The sequence below is a fragment of the Charadrius vociferus genome, unplaced genomic scaffold, assembly GCF_000708025.1.
Source record: "Charadrius vociferus isolate BGI_N301 unplaced genomic scaffold, ASM70802v2 scaffold163, whole genome shotgun sequence".
In the NCBI taxonomy this organism is placed as follows: Eukaryota; Metazoa; Chordata; class Aves; order Charadriiformes; family Charadriidae; genus Charadrius; species Charadrius vociferus.
This window is the reverse complement of record NW_009648332.1, coordinates 20,631,604-20,649,297: the sequence shown is the minus strand read 5'-3', so window position 1 is coordinate 20,649,297 and position 17,694 is coordinate 20,631,604. Positions and strand designations below refer to the sequence as shown.

The 17,694-nt window shown below is 38.7% G+C and overlaps 1 protein-coding gene across 2 annotated transcripts in view; it reads left to right on the top strand.

The window, feature by feature from the left end:
• NR5A2 (nuclear receptor subfamily 5, group A, member 2) overlaps positions 1-14,165 on the top strand; it is a 96,702-nt gene extending 82,537 nt beyond the window's left edge. For both annotated transcript variants that reach the window (XM_009884794.1, XM_009884795.1), the window contains one exon: positions 13,435-14,165. In XM_009884794.1, coding sequence (XP_009883096.1) covers positions 13,435-13,682 — 248 coding nt within the window. In that variant the 3' untranslated portion in view covers positions 13,683-14,165. The remainder of the gene's footprint in view (positions 1-13,434) is intronic.
• Positions 14,166-17,694: the final 3,529 nt, after the last annotated feature.

The window sequence follows — 17,694 nt, the reverse complement described above, 5'->3', positions numbered from 1 at the left end:
AGGCATACTCTAAAATTCAGAGATCCTTGTGCCCCTCAAATACACAGCAGAGAGAAGCAGACACTTAAAAGAGCTTTCAATTACTTACGTGCCTTTGGCTCCCTTTCAGGATGCCGTGGAACTGGAAACAGCCATGGTAAATGTATTTTCTCTGCATTTGCCTTCCTCCTTGACAAAACAGCTCCAATATTTTGATCTCAAGAATAATCAGCTCTTTTGTGTTTCCTTTTCAACTAACTGCAGACTTTTGCAAGTTAAAAATTAATGACAACTTCTCTTCCTCTTTCTTTTTTTTTTTTTTAAACAAAACCTTCTGTGCTCTTTTCTGGGGAAAAAAAAAAAAAAAAAGAAAAAAGAAAGAATATCTTTTTCTTACAATCTTTAAGTATTAGTCTAAATGGCATTTAAAGCACTCTTTCTCTCTACTTCCACGGTAACACAGAGAACGAGTTCCACCACAAAACAACCTGGCTCGTGGAAACCATTATTTTGAAGATGAAACATTGTGTTGTGTCCTTTACCACTATTACAGGCAGTCAGTCTGTTAGAACATATTGGGCGATTATAGGCTAGTCTTTTGAGAGAAAGCCATGGGTTTCAAGTTAGCAGTAACCATCTATCAGTTCTTGAGATTATACCATGATTTACTGTCACAGCATCATGTATTCTCTGATTTTCTGCCTCCTGTGAAACATTGTGCTTTCCTTTTCTATTGATGTATCAACTATAATAGTTACAAGCAGCTACAGAAAAATCAATAGCGAACTTTCATTACTGTGCACATAAAGAGTACCATGCTGTGAGAGCACCTAGCTGTTAAATAGTCACCAGCAGTAAGGTGTGCTATAAATGTCTGTTATTTCGGTCTAAATGAAGAATGTCTGAATTTGAAACATCAGATATCTACGATTTTTGACACCACTGGATTCTATGTCAAGTTTTTCCAGTATGTGATTTTTTTTTTCCAGGTGTCAGGCTTGATTTGTCTTTTCTGTGCTGGGATCTGTGTATTTTTTTTAAACCTGAAGCTGACACAGGAAATTAATATCAAAATAAATAAAGTATTGCTGGGCTGCACTTAACTGTATGCTCATTAGGTTTGGTTGGACAGAAGTGATAAGAATTGTCTTAATCTTTGTTGAACTAGTCTGTATCTTACTAGTCAAAGTAAGCTGACTTTGATTGAGGTGAACAGACCAATAATATCTGTGTCAAACACACAGATAGAAATAGAGGTGAAAGAGGTTCTACAGTGTTACTGCAGACTCCAAAGTGCTCCTCGGACTGTGCACTAGGAAAAGGACTGAGTTGCTTTTCAGCGCACGGTTTGGAAAAAAATAGTATAATTTTTTAGTTTGAATATATTTATTTGTCTCTGGGAACACATTAACTTCCAATTAGTGAATGTAAACAAAGAATGGCAAGAACAACAGTAAACACGTGAGTGTATCGCCTTGAATGTGTCCAGGGCATTTGGCCTTTCAGGCCATTTCTCCAGCAATTGGGTAGGAGTCCCTGTAGGGCAGGTGGGCAGTTCTGCTCCAGGACTTAGTGGTTACTTTGGCATTTTGAGACTATGGTGATTTACAGCTGTAAATGCACTGTTTGATGCCGAATACCTTAGATTCGAAAGCTTGTGCGTTTCCGTGAAACTAAAGCACAAGGACGCACATGTGTACTTACATGACTCGTATCCCGCCAAATCCATATCCCACTGCCTGCTGTGGCCGCGAGGTTACAGGGAAGCACTGTTTCTTGGCCTGGACATAACTTTCAGGAAAATTAACCTTTAAGGAAATCCAAATTGCTTTTACAATTTTCATATTACTAACTCATATAACTTTTACCATAAAATGAAAAACAGAACAGTAATTTCATTCCAAATGGCATTTCGCAGTTCTGTGTGTAAAAAAAATACGTGCAGGTGGGGAAACAGCCCTGCTTTGAGGAGTGCAGTGAGATCTAGTTAGAACTGACCTTAAGTGTTGATTTAGGTGGAGGTGGATCTAGAATTAAAAATCCTTCCAGATCCTAAGCAATCAAGGCAAAATCCACAGTATAATTCAAGAAAGCATTGAGGTACTTGGCAGAGCGGCGCCGGGACCCTGAGGGCATGTATGTCACTGGTGGGGTGAGGCTGGCCAGGGCAGGTTTGCAGGAGGCTGAGCTCCCTCATGTTCCCGAGTCCCTCTTCAGACTATCACAGCAGACACTGCGCAGTGCCAGAGGTGCACTTGCTTCTTTCGTCTGGCATGTGGCATCAGGGGAGCAAAAAGTACTTCTGCCCTTGTACAGGGAACTTGAATTTTTTGGCACCGTGCTAGGGGCAGCTCCAGCCAGAGACTAATGGGGATCTGGAGCTCCTTAATTTGTACTCCCCAAGTTAAACCTGTGACTATGTTGTGCGTGGAAACATCTCATCCATATCTGACCAAACATTCGAGTCCAAGCTGAGCAGTGAGCGCAAGTCGAGTTTACCTGACTTATTTCTGCTGTTCCTTACTCAGCAGTTGAAATATTAAAATGTGCTAAAGTGCTGCCTTATCCAAGAACCTCCAGTCCTTTCTGATCAGGGCTTCTTGTCAAGAAATCAGAGATAGCCAAGAAATAAAACTCTCTTCTGACAGCCTCATATTTGAAACATAGGTATAAGAGTATTTCTTCTATTCCACACTTCTCCACCCTGCCTGTTTAACTGATGAGCAACCACATTGCCAGAGGGGCTTGCAGGTGAACTTTTCTTTAGCTCTCATATTTGTATGTTTTAGAGTGTAAGCAATGCAGTGAAGGACACATTGAAGTCTTTGGGAAAACAGTCCAAAGGCTGATACACATCTGGGTATCCCTCCAGTGTTTGCTGCGTGCCAGCACTGACATTTGCAGAGCACCAGCATAGTTGCAGACATCCCCATTTGGGCTTCTGTCACTCCTGTTTGCCAAACCACTTCCACAACTAAGCACAGACGTATGTCACAGTAAAAAATGAAATTTGCTGCTTCCACTCAGATCAATAGGCTGTGTCAGAAACCATATGCTTTGAAATACTGTAGCAGAAAATTACTTACCTTAGTTGTGTTTACTGTCCATGAAAGCGAGACTGAGAGCATGGGAGAACGAAGTGGAGTTCTTTTCCACCTAGCAGGAGGCAAGGTGGCCTGGGCTGGCAAGGGGGACAGAGGGGACAGCGTGAGGACCCTGTCTCAGGGCCACCGGCTCTGCTGTCACTCAGAGAGGAGCACCCGTATGTGATGTGTTGCATTTAAGCGAAGGCATGGGCTGTCGCAGTCAGGCATGGTAATGATCTAATGACTGATAGACACATGCATATGATGGGACCGTGCTCATCAGCACTTTTCATCTAAGCCAGCAAGTTTTTTGTCAACACTGACTTGATAGGGAATTGAAACAGCATCTTATGACAACGGTTGCAATGTACTGTCAATGGTCTTGTGAGCTGTTTGCAGTTATGTTTACATACTAAATAATTGTAAATATCCAGAGTCTAGCTATTCTAAATAAAAATAGTAAAATTCAAATGTTTGCCTAAAAAGAGTTGATATTACTTTCTACTGCAGTGCTTTCAGCATTGAGCAATTAATTGAATGAGTTTTGATTTATATTATTTCAACACTAGTATATAAGAAAATAGTTCTTTTACTGATTTCCACTTCCCATATCTTATACAGGCAGAGGTGAATACGTTTTTCATGTTCTTTCTAAACTAGAATCATCTTCCACTGATACAACTTAATTCAGTAAAAAAACCTGTTAGTGCAATTATTGGCACATAAAACTAGTAACATCATGTCTTTAAAAGTCTCAGAAAAGAGGAAAAATAGTTTTTTGAAATCAATATGTCTGAAAAAGATGATTGGTTGGTTGTCTTACACTCAGCCTTGTCTCAAAACAGTACAAAAGACTTAAAATTCTAAATTATTTGTCAATTATGTTGACAGAAAGTCATAGTAGAGTCTTGTACCTCTTAGATCAGCATATCACTAAAACACTTTTGCTTAACTACATTTCCTTCTTTTAAAGAGAACATATTGTAATATTTTTTGTGCCTGTGGGACTTATGATCTAAACAAAGGTATAAAGCCAAACAAAATTCACCAAGTAATAAAAAAGTGGTATGAAGTTCTACTCTTACCTGGAAACCACTATAATGATATAATTGGCTGGTCTAATATTTTTAACCAAGTTCAAAAAAGTTTGCAATATAATAATTAAATGCAAATACAGTCCTGATCCCAAAGACCAGAAGAATGCCTTTAAGCTAGTATTTATAACAAGAGCTATTCGACTGAGCTCTCTTGTAAATTTTATCATACCTGAGGCAGTTTTCCTCAGTCGATTAGCTGGAAAGCTGAATATATCCTGAGGCAAACCAGACATCTAGTACAGGCTAAATTCAACTACTGGAGCTTAAATTTGGCTTAATATATCCCCACTTGGATCTGCCTGTTTAATTCTCTTTCATATGATAACGTTGGTTTATTCATAGTCTGGACTTGCCACCTGAACAAACTGTACCTCATATCTTATTCTAATGGAAAAAGAAAACTTTGCAAAAACCACAAAAGTTCCTGACTGAAAATCAAATGCAAATTTGGGATTAAAAACTGTTTTGTAAAGTGACTACAAGATTAGTACAGAGAGATTTTTCCCCTAAGGAGTACTGCTTTTTATGATCATGCATTTTTTATACTCTGCAGAGACAGATGGGCTTTATAAAAGGATACAGCCTGCTACTCAAAAGGGTTTCAGTGGCAGCTGCACTTCTGTGTTTTAACCTCAGTAGAAATGTATATTCGATATTTTTCCAGAAAATATTTATATTTCTTCTTTTAGGACTGTATCACCCCTTGGTGTAGTTCCAGTGGCGGCAGTAGAAATACCTCTGAGATTAATCTGGTCTATTATCCCTATTTTAAACAGTACTTGAGTAGTAGAAGAGGGATAGAAAGGGAAAGGATAGATAATGTGCAAGCTTCTCACGAGTGCAATAAATCAAATAATTCAGAAAAGTTGCAAATGTCTAAGCAAAAGCAGAGCAAATATTTTCTAGATAAAAGCAGATCTTTCTAAAATTTTCATTGCTTTTTTCCTAAACATTCAGCTGCTTCTCAGCTAAATAATAGATTGTTTCTTGCTCCTCTCTACATTATACTGTACTGTCTATTATTGCGGGTTGCATATAACACCCTTTCTGCCTCAGTTCATAACTTCAAGGATTTTATATGATGTCCCCATCACCATTCCCAGGAACTTCATAAATATTTATGACATCTTCAACTATTCACACCCTGCAAATTGTAGACATTGACAGCTAGTTCCTTTAAAACACCAACAATCCTGTATTGTTCATGTACTATTGAAGATTAAAATTATGTTTCAGAAATTAACTGGGAAATCCATTTGATTCAATAACTTTACTATTTATTCTATTTTTGTTAACTCTTATCAGAAGCCTAGTTTCTGCTTTTATCAAATGTGATACTTTTTTTCTGGTAACTGTAAGCGTGATATAAACTAGTGCTATTGTGGTAGATTTGTCTGCATTTAAACATATATATATATATATATAAAAGCCTGCTGATTGCATGATAATTAACATCCTAGGTGAGGGGTTAGGAAAAATTAGTTTTGACTCACATTCTTTCTCAGTTTATCTATAAGACCTTCACTGAAGCGCTTCTGCCCCAGCGTATCAACACGTGCCAGCCTACAAATATGACCAGGGTTCCACAGGATAGTGCTTACACGATTTTTCCCTGGAAAAGAGAGACTTAGTTTGAGACGTTTTTTCTAGGATTGATCTGTCATTTACCTTAAGTGGTTGCAAGCTCAAATATACAAACAAACCTGGAGACAGGAACCAGAAACCCACAGCAGCCCAGGCAGGTTCCCTCACCACCAGCCTACAAAGGCTGGCTATAAATTTGGGGTTAAATCACCTAGGGTTATTTTTTTTGGTGAAGCAGCAGAGCTTCAACCCAAATACTGAAGCACACCTTCATGGAGAACAACCTGTAGCTAGCAATAGTTAAGACCACTCACTGATGTGGTGGAAGACTCTAATTGTTTGGGGAACTTCCTTGAAGATACAACAGAGCAACTGTGCTGTTCAAATTCCTGTTCCTCTGTCACATCTTCAAAGAAAGCAGCAGCTACTCTCTTATGCAGAACCTAATCCTATCAGTGAACACTAAGCATGGATTAAAATACCTACAGAATAAGCTTTCAGGCAATAGGCAGGCTGCCCTCAGTCCCAGATGAGCAAGAAACAAGCAACATGTTGCATTGCTCACCCAAAGCTGGAGCAAGTCTAGGACATCAGTAGGGGCATAACTCCAGGCATGGAGGAAGCTTTAGAAAGTGAGAGAAAGTGAGGTGGTACTGGAGTTTATGCATGGCTACGATGAAGCCCCAGCAGTCGAATCGCTGCTTGGGACTACTTGCCTGTGGTCTGCCCCAGCATCTTCTGGCCTGCACCATAGTTGCATCAACTAGCTACCCATCTGGCTGCCCACGGTCCTGGCTGGGTGGCTGTACCTGGCCGTGCTTTTCCCTCCTGAGTCTCAGTGAGAAACACTGGACTTTGTATTTCAGGGTGTAGCTTGGCTGTGGACTTTGGGCCAGGGCTTGTGAGTAGCTCTTCCTCCAAAAAAGGCCTGGCAGGATCTTGTTTTATTGTGTTTCAATGACCACCATATCACATATGTCTCATTTGAAAGTAATAAGGATGTTGGTTCGTGGGGTGCCAGGACGAGAAGCGGGTGGAAATTTTGTTTGTTTGTTTAACTTTCGAGTCAGTAAATTCAGCCTGAGCTGTTGAAAGTCAAGCTGTTTTATACTCCCGAGTGATGACTCAGTAATTACACCAGTCATAAAGATTCAAGAGATCAAATTAGGCTTTGCCCTTTGTCTTTACTGGGACTGCAAGAAAAGAAACAACTGAAATTTAGTAACAGAATTTCACAGTCGCACAAGGAGAGGAATCCAGCTTATTTCCCCATGTCTCCCTTTCCATTGCAGAGCTAGACAGTAGAAAAGCAATTATAAAATTCTTCACAAGTCAATAAGCATGGTTCTTAATAGACACCAGGAGCTGATATTGTCAGTAAGAATCTATCATTTTACAGTCTTTTTGGAATAGAAGAATATGCTTCAATATTTTAAATAACAGTAGAAAGAAGTCTACCACTATAAAGCAACACCAAAATGTGTTTTAGTTGAGTGTGAGTTGTTCTGAAACAAACCAAAGGTCCGTCAAGATTGAATGCTGAGGGGATGAAGTAGGATTCAGACTAAGAATTACAGCTTGTTCTCTCATAAGCATCTTATTCTCACATTAAAAATATATAGCATTTTGCCCAATACTTAGGCACAAATGAAATACATTGCTATAGAAGATTTTAATCAAGATTTTCAAAACAATGTGCCCATTATCTGATGTTATGTTCAACTGAAAATGAAAATTACTTTATGACCCTAATAAACAGTCAGAGGTCGATCGTTGCAGTGTTATAAATAGCTTAACCACTGCCAAAAAAGAATGCTTCTAAAGACAGGAAAAGTTTTCTACACGTTCAGTTTGGGCTGAGGAGTCTTAAGAAAAAAAAAGTGGTTTCTCTTCTTATAATGTAAAGGTATTTCAAGGTTTGGAAAGCACTAGAGTGCCTTACCACTGATTAACAAACACATCTATCAAAAGTTGTTTCCCATGACTTCTAAGTAAATAATATTCAGCACAACCCTGCTGTAATAACATTGAGAGGAATTTTGCAGTAAGGAGTTTATCTTTACCATAAATCTTCCTTCATTATAGCATTTTGTCTGTCAAGAAGGCTTAGCTATAGAATGGCATACATCTGCCTTCGTGACAGATGTGCTATATGGAACCGCTGTTGTTGCCATTAGTTTCAATGGAGGAGAATTGTGGGTAATTTTCAGAGATTGGCACTTTATCAACCATTACTACTCTTGCCCTCAAAAAATTTTTTATCACATGTCAAAAATCTACCTGTGTTTTAAGTCCTGTAACCCACAGGATTTGCAGGGCTAGCAGAAGGCGGGCAAGAAAAATTAGGAAAAAGCTGTGTTTCAATAGAGGAAGATTTGGTAACGTCACCTCCATCCTGGGTAATCCCCCTTCTTTGAACTGGGGGAAAAAACCTTCATCAGAATTAACATATTTGATCTTCGAGGTCAAGTGGGAATTGGCCTCCCACCAAAGCGCCTGATGGGAACCCCGACTTTGGGCTGAGGAGTCACGTTGTATCTTTCCCTGGCAAAAGAGCGTGTTTCTGAGCAGAGGCGACGCTGCTTATTAGGCCAAGAAGGCTGGCTAGAAAGAACAGACAAACCTGCCAGAGGGTGAGCCTGAAGGCCGTCCTGGCCAAAATACCATCACTAGATGTTGAAAGACAACAGATTTTACTTACGCATTTGAAAGTCGTTCCAAAGAGCTGCTAAGTTTTGGGTCCTATTGCCTGGAATACCTGTAAGACCATTTCCAGCCTTGTGAAAGCGAGAAATTTCTCCCCATGGAGAAGCCGAAACACAACCTTATTTCGTCTTCACAGCACCAGGACTTGCAATGGTGCAAAATACAGAGAGGCAGTGGAGCTGCCTGTGCACGCGCCTCTTCATCGCTTCATGTGGGAAGAGTATCTGATAAAAGACACGAGCAGTAAAATGTAACTGGGCAATATTTACGCTTCTCCTAAGGAGTTACTATTTTTCAAATTTAAATCTCTCATTCTCTTTCATTTTTCTTTTCAAAATTCCCAGACCAAGGGAAGCTCTCTACAGACTTGTAGACCACCAAATCTTCAGTATTTCATGTTTGGAATATGAGAGGGAGAAAATCTCTCTGAAACCTAAATATTTTCCCCCTCTAAAGACCAGACCCATTTTTTGGGAAAATATGCAAAAGTGTTCTCCTCGGGCTGAATGTTGTATGCAGCTTCAGCTCAATGCACAGCTTTATAGCAGATATAGAAAATAATCAAAATGGGGGGATTTCTGGGAATACAGGCAGATCTTTACTGTGACTGCAGAGCAGATCCTGACACACTATAATACTGTTTTGTCTTAATCGTCAAAAGTAAGCTATAGAGAACAAAAATTCTTTGTTTGACAGAAAAGCAATTGCTATTTCTTGTAAAACATATAATATATTCCAGAAGACCTAAGGGTTTACTTTCCAATAAGGATAGAAAAAGATGTGCGCCCCACTGTGAGCTCACAGTAAGGCTGTTTCATGTAAAAAGTTGGTAATTAGTCCCTGAGTGAATAAAGTAGAAGAGATAAGAGACTGATACTTACTGTAGCAACACAAAACACTTTTTCTAGCTGCTAGGATTTAAAGGGTGTGTGGGTGGGTGGGAGGGGGGCCCTATTCCTACTCATTTAATTTACAAGCGTCTAAACCTCGGAAAATGATTTCTTGCATTAAGCTTAAACATGTGTACTTTAAATTGTTACTAACTGATGTAAAGATTGATAAGAGACATTCCAATCCTAAAAAGCAGACAGGAATGAAGAATTCCATGAAAGCGTAAAAGACTGGTGTGCCGTACCCGAGTAGCAGATTTCGTGCTCACTGTACGCCGCTGCCGTCAGCAGACTTAGGCCAGCGTTGCTTGGTGTTGCACCAAGTTAACTCATTAGCATTCAAAGGACCTTTATCAAAAAGGAAACACTTGGAAAACTAAATCACGTACCTTTAGCCAGAGTTATCTAATAAATGCCAAGAACAAAAACAAACCCAGAGCACAGGAAAACCAGCTACTTACAAACCAAAGTTATTATTTAATAACATTTGTATCACTATCAGCTAAATACTAAGTGCAAGAAGTGAAAAACTCTATAGCATTTCTTGTTCTACCTGCAGAACTTGGAGCTACTGGAAATAACTTAATATTTATATGTTTTCCTTTGTTATTCACCTTTATTAGAGCCAGAGTTTGTGACTCTCTCTCAAAAATAACTAAATAATATATATTGCAACTCTGCATTTGGCAAACCTCTTTTTTAACAATATACAAAATATCATACAAGAGCTTGAGACATGACAGTAGAGCTTTACACAGTGCTCTCAACACAGACCCTTTGACTTTTCTCTCTCTCTTCAGTTTGTCTCATTTGCTTTACCGCAGCATTTACTGTTAATGTACATGAGATGAGAGCACTTGTCAAAAGTCATATCCAAAAATCTTGGTTACTTCATGAAGACTCACTCCAAAATACATAACTGGTCATCAGGTTGCCTCTATATCCCCACTATTATGACCTGAGTTCTGGAGACATCTACATGAGTTGTGTAGTCATGCCCTAAACTGTAATCATTTGGACTATGAGTATCTGATTCAGTATAGAAAGAGTCAAGAAAATTCTACGTATTTTCACTGGTTAACTCGTAAAATCTTGTTTACAAGCACTGAGCCTCACCACAAGTATCAAGAATTTGTGTAGAGGAAATACATTAAAAGTATTTCCTCAGGCTGGATGTGGTATAGAAGCCCCAGAACTACTTTTTGTTTACTGTTAGTGTTAACTGGACTCGTTTTTACATCTGACTTCAGTGCTTATGTTGCCACATAGGAGTATTTAAAGAACTGTCCGCTGAGATGAGGGGAAAAAAATGAAAAACAAAAGCCACAGACCTTCTTCCCCCACAGTTCTGCAAATTCTATGCAACTCAGCCAGGCCACGTAGCTGACGAGCGTATAGGAACACCTGTACAACGCACAGGTACACCTACTGCCAGAAGCCACTCATCCTGCATATGAGGGTAATATAGATAATATACTATGCCCCCTTTTGATTTGGAATATGATATCAATACAGCTGAAGACAGAAGGCATCTCTATAAAACATGTGTTGAATTCACCCCTTTTGCAGGAAAACACAGAAAAATCGCAATTCTCAGATATTGTTTCTTCTTGATCTTTGTAAAAATTGATTTTGTGATGCTGCCAATAAATATATATTACATGCAGTAACATTTAGACAGAGAGCAAAAATGAGAATGAACCTGCTTTTCCAAGAAGACGGCACAATTTAATCCACAGTGTCATTCAAAACAGACAGAGAGCAACAGAGAGATGCCCTTTGAATTTAAAGGGGATTGAATCAGCTAAGAGTTTCTAAAAACTTCCTGATGTTTAAAGTTATTTTTAACAGGGGAAGAAAGTTTGAAATACTGATTCTGAAGTCACTATGCATTTTATCTTGCTGTTAACACAGTTTAATCTCCAGCACAGTCCCTGTTTTCTGTGGGAATTTCTTATGTTCTAACAATTCGTTCATGGTTGCATTTTGCATCTGAAAGTAAGCAACCTATTTAAAATAATTTTTATAGGCAATACTGTTCCTTTCTTAACTTTATAAAAATACGCTTAGAACACCCAATTTTTAAACCAGGTTACACTCGCTAAAAAATACCTTGGGAGTTTTATGTAGGTATGTAAAATAATAGACAGCTATATTTCGTGTGAGAAAATGTCCAGTGTTATAGCTGAAAACATGATTATCCAAAGATCTCCAGAGACATTGGCAAAAAGACTTTGGGTAAATGAGTTTGAATAGCTGAGGGACCAGGCATAGCCGCTTTGAAGTTTCCACTTCTCCTCACTCTGGATAATGCAAAGTTCAGACGATTCTTGTTGGACAGCCGTCATCATTTAAGCATTGCTAGCGAGTTTCTTGAGCCGGCTAGCAAAATTCGGATGGAGGTTGTGTCGCGGGTTCCCAAACAAACAGCACAAATCCAGGAGGCACTTGCTTCATTTCCACAGTGAAACAGGGAGAGGAAAGAGACAGGCAGGAACAACCGCAGCAGGGAACACTCACCCCAGCTTGTGCAAGAGCAAACCTGAAGTGCGGCCGGCAGCCAACACGCTCCAGAGAGGCTCCTGCTCAAAGCCTGTGACTCAGACCCTGGAGGCTGCGCGCGCTACCCTGGGCTGCCATTGGGATCCTTGGCATCCTTCCTATCCTCTTGGCTTGAAGAAAATACTTTCCTCCTCCAACCATTTCTCTCACATTCCAGCACACAGTTATGTGCAGGAACCAACATTTGCTCTATTTAAAGTACTTCTAGGAAAAGGTGCAGTGAGACCAAACTTACAGAGCCTCCCAGGCCGCTGATGGATTGTGGGACCAATGTGTGTTCCTGTTTTGCAAAGGAAAACACTCATTTCCCCTCCAATCAAAGGCTGGCATTGACAATGAACCAAAATCTGCCAAATTCCGCCAAATTCCCCATCTCCTGTGATCCAAGAACATCCATAGAATAGCAGATTTGTCTTTACTTGAATCAGCAGCATAGTTACGCTCAGTATCACCACACTTTAGCATTAAAAAAACTGTATTACAGAACCCTACTGATGCTATACATTATCAAACACCAACCAAAACAAGTTCTCCCAGCAAGAACACTTTGATCACTTCACTATTTCTGCATTATAGCAGCACTCTAATTTGCAAGCTTTAGAATAACTTTCGACCCATCTGCATTCTCCAGACAGGTCGAAAGACCATGCCATCAGAGCAGATAATGAGGAGTTAATATACTGGCATTTATCTCTGACCAGCATTTCCAGAGCTCGAACTTGCTGTATAGGAACGGAAGATAATCAAACAGAAGCAGAGTGAACAAACTGAACCTTTAAATGCCCCTGTTGTCCAATACACAAAAAAAAAAAAAAAAAAAAGTTGGTGTTGAATTTCAGAAACCATATTCAGGTTAAAGGGCACCATTCTTATCTGGTATTCCACCCAAAGGACAATGATTTCATTTTACAAAGATCATTAGTCAGTGAAATATATATTTTAGAGAGTTTCTAGTAGGGAAGATTATTTTGGCAGTCACTGGAGTGTACCAGATGGTTCATTAACATAGGCTAGACAAGTCAAAGGCTTTCAGAATCATTTAGAAAATGTCAAACAGAAACAAGAACCCTGTCACTTTTTATTAGAATTAACTACATCATACCCTGGACACAGATTTCACCTTGGGTCAGAAAAATTAATACAGAATTATATGAATTGTGTAACATACTAGGTTAAAGATAGGGCTTCCTCTTGGGACTCATTTGCTAGCAATATATTATGGTCTTCTACTTTAGGAATCCTCAACCTTTCTTTTTGTAAGCTATGAAAAGAGCTGACCTTGCTCAGACTCCATTGGTGTCTAATTGATTTGAGGTATATGCAGAATTTCAACAAGACACTCCGCTAAAGCTCTTTTGTGATGATTTTCCCAGGAAAGCCGGCAAAAGGGTTCACTGAATATTCAGCAGCTTGTAGAGTATGCTTTTGTCAGGAGGAAAAAAAATACATCCATTTAGTGAAACACTGCCTTCGTAAACAGGAATTAAAATGCAACTGAATTATTGTTACTTTTTTTTTATTGTCATTCAGATGTCAAAAATCTTGAGAACTTCCAGCTTGTGGAAGGTGTTCAGGAACAAGTGAATGCTGCTCTGCTGGACTACACAATGTGTAATTACCCACAGCAAACAGACAAGTTTGGGCAGCTTCTCCTGCGACTACCAGAAATCCGGGCCATCAGTATGCAGGCCGAAGAATACCTCTACTACAAACACCTGAACGGGGATGTGCCGTGTAATAACCTTCTCATTGAGATGCTGCATGCAAAGAGAGCATAAATTATACCCATTAGAGCTTCTGCTTTCAAGGAAAAAAAAAATATTCTGAACTGCTCCAAGCAACACTAATTAAAACGTGGTTTTAAGACTTTGCAAAATGGTATAATAATCAAATACTAATAGTAAATAAGTGATGTATCAGGGTATTTGTATTGCAAACTGTGAATCATATGCTACACATCCCCAAAGGAATCTATATAGGACTTTATACTGGAGTGAAGTGAACTTACCAAGGTGGATACTATCACCGATGTCAACACGAAAAAGGACAGAATGATTCTTGTATATTTAACTCTGCTGATTGCCAATATGAAGAAACTTAGGAGAAAACAAAACAAAACAAAACAAAAAACTGATCCGTATTATTGAGCTAAGATAGTGGGGAATTTGAGTGCACTAAATTCCTTCACTGTATAGCAGGACTTTAAAACGGTTATAATAGATGCAAAACTGCATCTATAGCATCTTCTGTCATCCTTCCAAGGACCCAACACCTACTTCTTCTGTGATAAATGATGTGGCATCCATTCAACTGTCTGTGAGAGAGAGCTGGCGTAGGCCACCTGCTATGTAGTAACGCCACCGAATCCTCAGAGGTGGGTTTTGGGCTGTCGGTCTCTCAGGCCGGCAAATCGCTAATACGAAGAGTCTGTTATCCAGTTAGCTTGGCATTCTTACTATGTTCTGAAGTTTGTTTTGTCACGTGTTCATGTTGCTCTAGCAGGCAGTATCCCTCTTCTGTCACTGTTACCGGACAGCTATTAAATAGCAAAGATAAATATTCCAAGAGAAATCAGCCAATTCAACTCTATACTTAACTAGTGCAGTGGCTAAAATATGGCTCTGCTGTATATTAGCGGCCATTTCCAAATAAAGGAAATGGAGATATTTTAGCCATCACAAACAATCGCTTCTTTGACACACACACAAAAATATTTTCTACGACACCAAATACTGATGTCAAAAACCTAAAACTAAAAATTAAATTAAAAAAAAAAGCATCTAGTGATGCAAGAATAGACAAATGAATTGTATGACCTGAAGATGCCACGGAACTTATTAAGAAATGATCTTTAAAACTGCCAATAATTAAGAAACTGAATTTCAACTCAAACATCCAATATCTAATGAAACTTTTTCTTTTTAAAGTTAGGTAATGCACATCTTTTACGCAAAGAAAGAAGAGTGATACTGCTACGTCTGTGTAGGCCAAAGTCTGCTGCAGAACAAATATTAGAGAAGAACAAACAATTCTCTCTCTGTCCAAATGAAGATATCAGTATTAACATGTAGTGCCACAGCTATAAGTCTTGCCTTATTTCATTATCCTTAAAGGTAACTGTGCAGGTGTGGATCAACATACATTTAAAATAAAGTATTAATCTCTAACATTAACGAAAACATAGTGTTTACATTCTTTAGGTCCTGTGGGGAAAAAACTGTGATAAAAATGCAGAGCAGTGATTTCCTTATTATTTCTTTTAAATTGGTAATTATTTTACCAGTACTTAATTACTGTATGTCGTGAGACACTAAAATCAATAGGGGTATTTCATTTTGACTTTAATTTTTTGAGATTATCGGCTGCACAATCACTTGTAGAAACTGTATAAAATCCTAATCCTTTAATTTTTTTCATGAAGATTGCTGGCTTTTGAATAGTTTATTTATATTGTATATGATAGTTTCCACTGTAGACAATTATGATGCTAATTTATTGTTCTTTGGTTTCATCTTTATATAAGATATAGCCAGAATGAAGAAGCCAAATATATGTGTTTACTGTAGCATGTCTTCAAGTTAGTGGAACATAGTTCAGGGACACACAAGGGTCTTTACAAATTAAAATCATTCACTTGACTAAATGTCTGTAAATCTTCATAATCCTAAATGTAGTTTATTTAAATCTATTGTAAATTATGTGAGTTATAGCTTTTTCCGTTTCATGTGAACTTGAAAAGGTGCATTTCTCTTTTTTTTTCCAACCATTCATGCATTGTATACCAAAGACATCAGTTATTACATCTGCATTAGTACAAAGCACACTATTTTAATCGCTCTATTAATCAGCTCTAATATTCTGTCCATGCATAGGGTACAAACACAGCAAAGCCTAGTGTCTGTGACTCCTAGATGCCTGTCTTATATCACAGAACACACGTACCGTCGTACGGACCAAAAGCAAACAAAGCACAGCTCCCTTAGTCAGCCCACGCTGCAGACACACAAGCATTATTTAAATCACAGTGTTCGCCCTCAAGCAAACTAAATTAACAGAAAGTGAGATGCAGGTGGCAATTGACGGTGGCTGTGAAATACATATACCTGCACGTACAAGATAAGTATGGTCATTCCTTCCTTCTTAAAAGAAAAACAAAGCATATTTCAAGTGTTTGCATTATGTATTTTCCCTTTACTTTTTTCCTGTCGAAAAGCTTCAGTGAATCTCACTGAATATTAAAGGAAAAAGCTTTAAAAAAAGTGTTGCTAACTGTATTCACAGCACCATTATCTATATACAGGACAAAAGAATCAAATAAGGTCGTAGAAGAAAAGAATTTTTCATAGAGTTTAATGGAAACAATTTCAGATAAACTAACATATATTTGCCCACATCTGTGGTTCCAAGAATCCCACCAGATTGCCCAAAGTATGTGAACAGAAAAAAAACAAAAACAATCACCCCTCTCCCCTCGCAACGTTAATTGTTAACTACTTTGTAACCAGACATTTACTTCTGACTGCCTTATTGATTACAGGACATATTAGTAAAAGCAGACTAAAATTCAAAGGGTTTGGCTTTGGCTGGTTTATTATAGTTGTTCTGTGTTTGTAAACAGACAATCTGTAAAGTCTGACTATTTGTATTACAGATGTTCTGCAGCTGCCTTGGATTTAAATCCATGCAACTCTTAGAATGTGCAGTGAGTTACTTGTTGAAGTTGAAGTTCTCTTACTGTATCGGTGAAATACATATTGTCATGTCAGTTCTTGCCAGGAGTTTCTCATCGCCAATGGAATTATTTTTTTTTTCAGTATTTCAATAAATATTGATATGCCCGTGCTGATTACTTTATAATTGTCTTTATGATAACATCATGCCACTGAAATGAAGCAGTAGTCAAAAATCAGTTACTCGGAAGACGAGAGTAAAATGCAGGAGAAATAAGAGCACCAAAGAGAGAATTTGATGCAGAGCAGAAGACACAAATGTGGAGAGCGACACCTCCAAAAGCTCAGATAGCGACGGTGAAATTGCCTAGGCTGAAGCAAAATAAACACAGCTAAACAGATCAGATCTGCTGAATCTCTAATCAAAAAGGAATTTGCCAATTAATACTTACAAATTAATACGTTTCATCTCATACCGCACACTATTTTTTGCTTTACATGTTACCCATAAAGAGTTAAGCAGCCAAAGCATCAGAGGGGGAAAATGAGAGAACAAAAGAAAATCAGGTAACAGGATCCAGCAGCGCTCAGGATAACCTCTCAGCAATGTAAATACGCGGCAGGGCCAGGGGCAAACCCACAGCTTCCAACACAACTGCCAGCGGAGGCTGCCAAGGAGGCAGATGTTACTGCTACTAGAGAAAAATATTTTCCTAAAGTTGCCCTCTGGCTCATCTGATTGCCATTTCGAGAGCAGGAGGTGAAGTGGTCCAAGAGAGCTTGTCAGCAGTACCCTACTGTTCTGAGACCGAGTCCACCGCCTCCCCTGAACTGTCTGGTAGTTGAAGAGGGGCTGTTCGCTGAGGTGCCAAATGTTAATGCTTCAAGGGGAAAAAACAGGGCTATAATTAGTTATTTACAAATCCTGCGCTTCAACGAAACAAAGCTGGTTCAGCGTTGCAATAAAAACAGTAAAACAAATAGGGTCAGGTGGCTTACAAGTGAGGAAGGATTATTTTAACTTTTAGGAATCATAACTCAAAACCCTGATTTTGCACGAGACCCCGGGGAGATTACAGGGGAGATAGTATTTTAGGTAGTTTTCCTTACGAGATATATA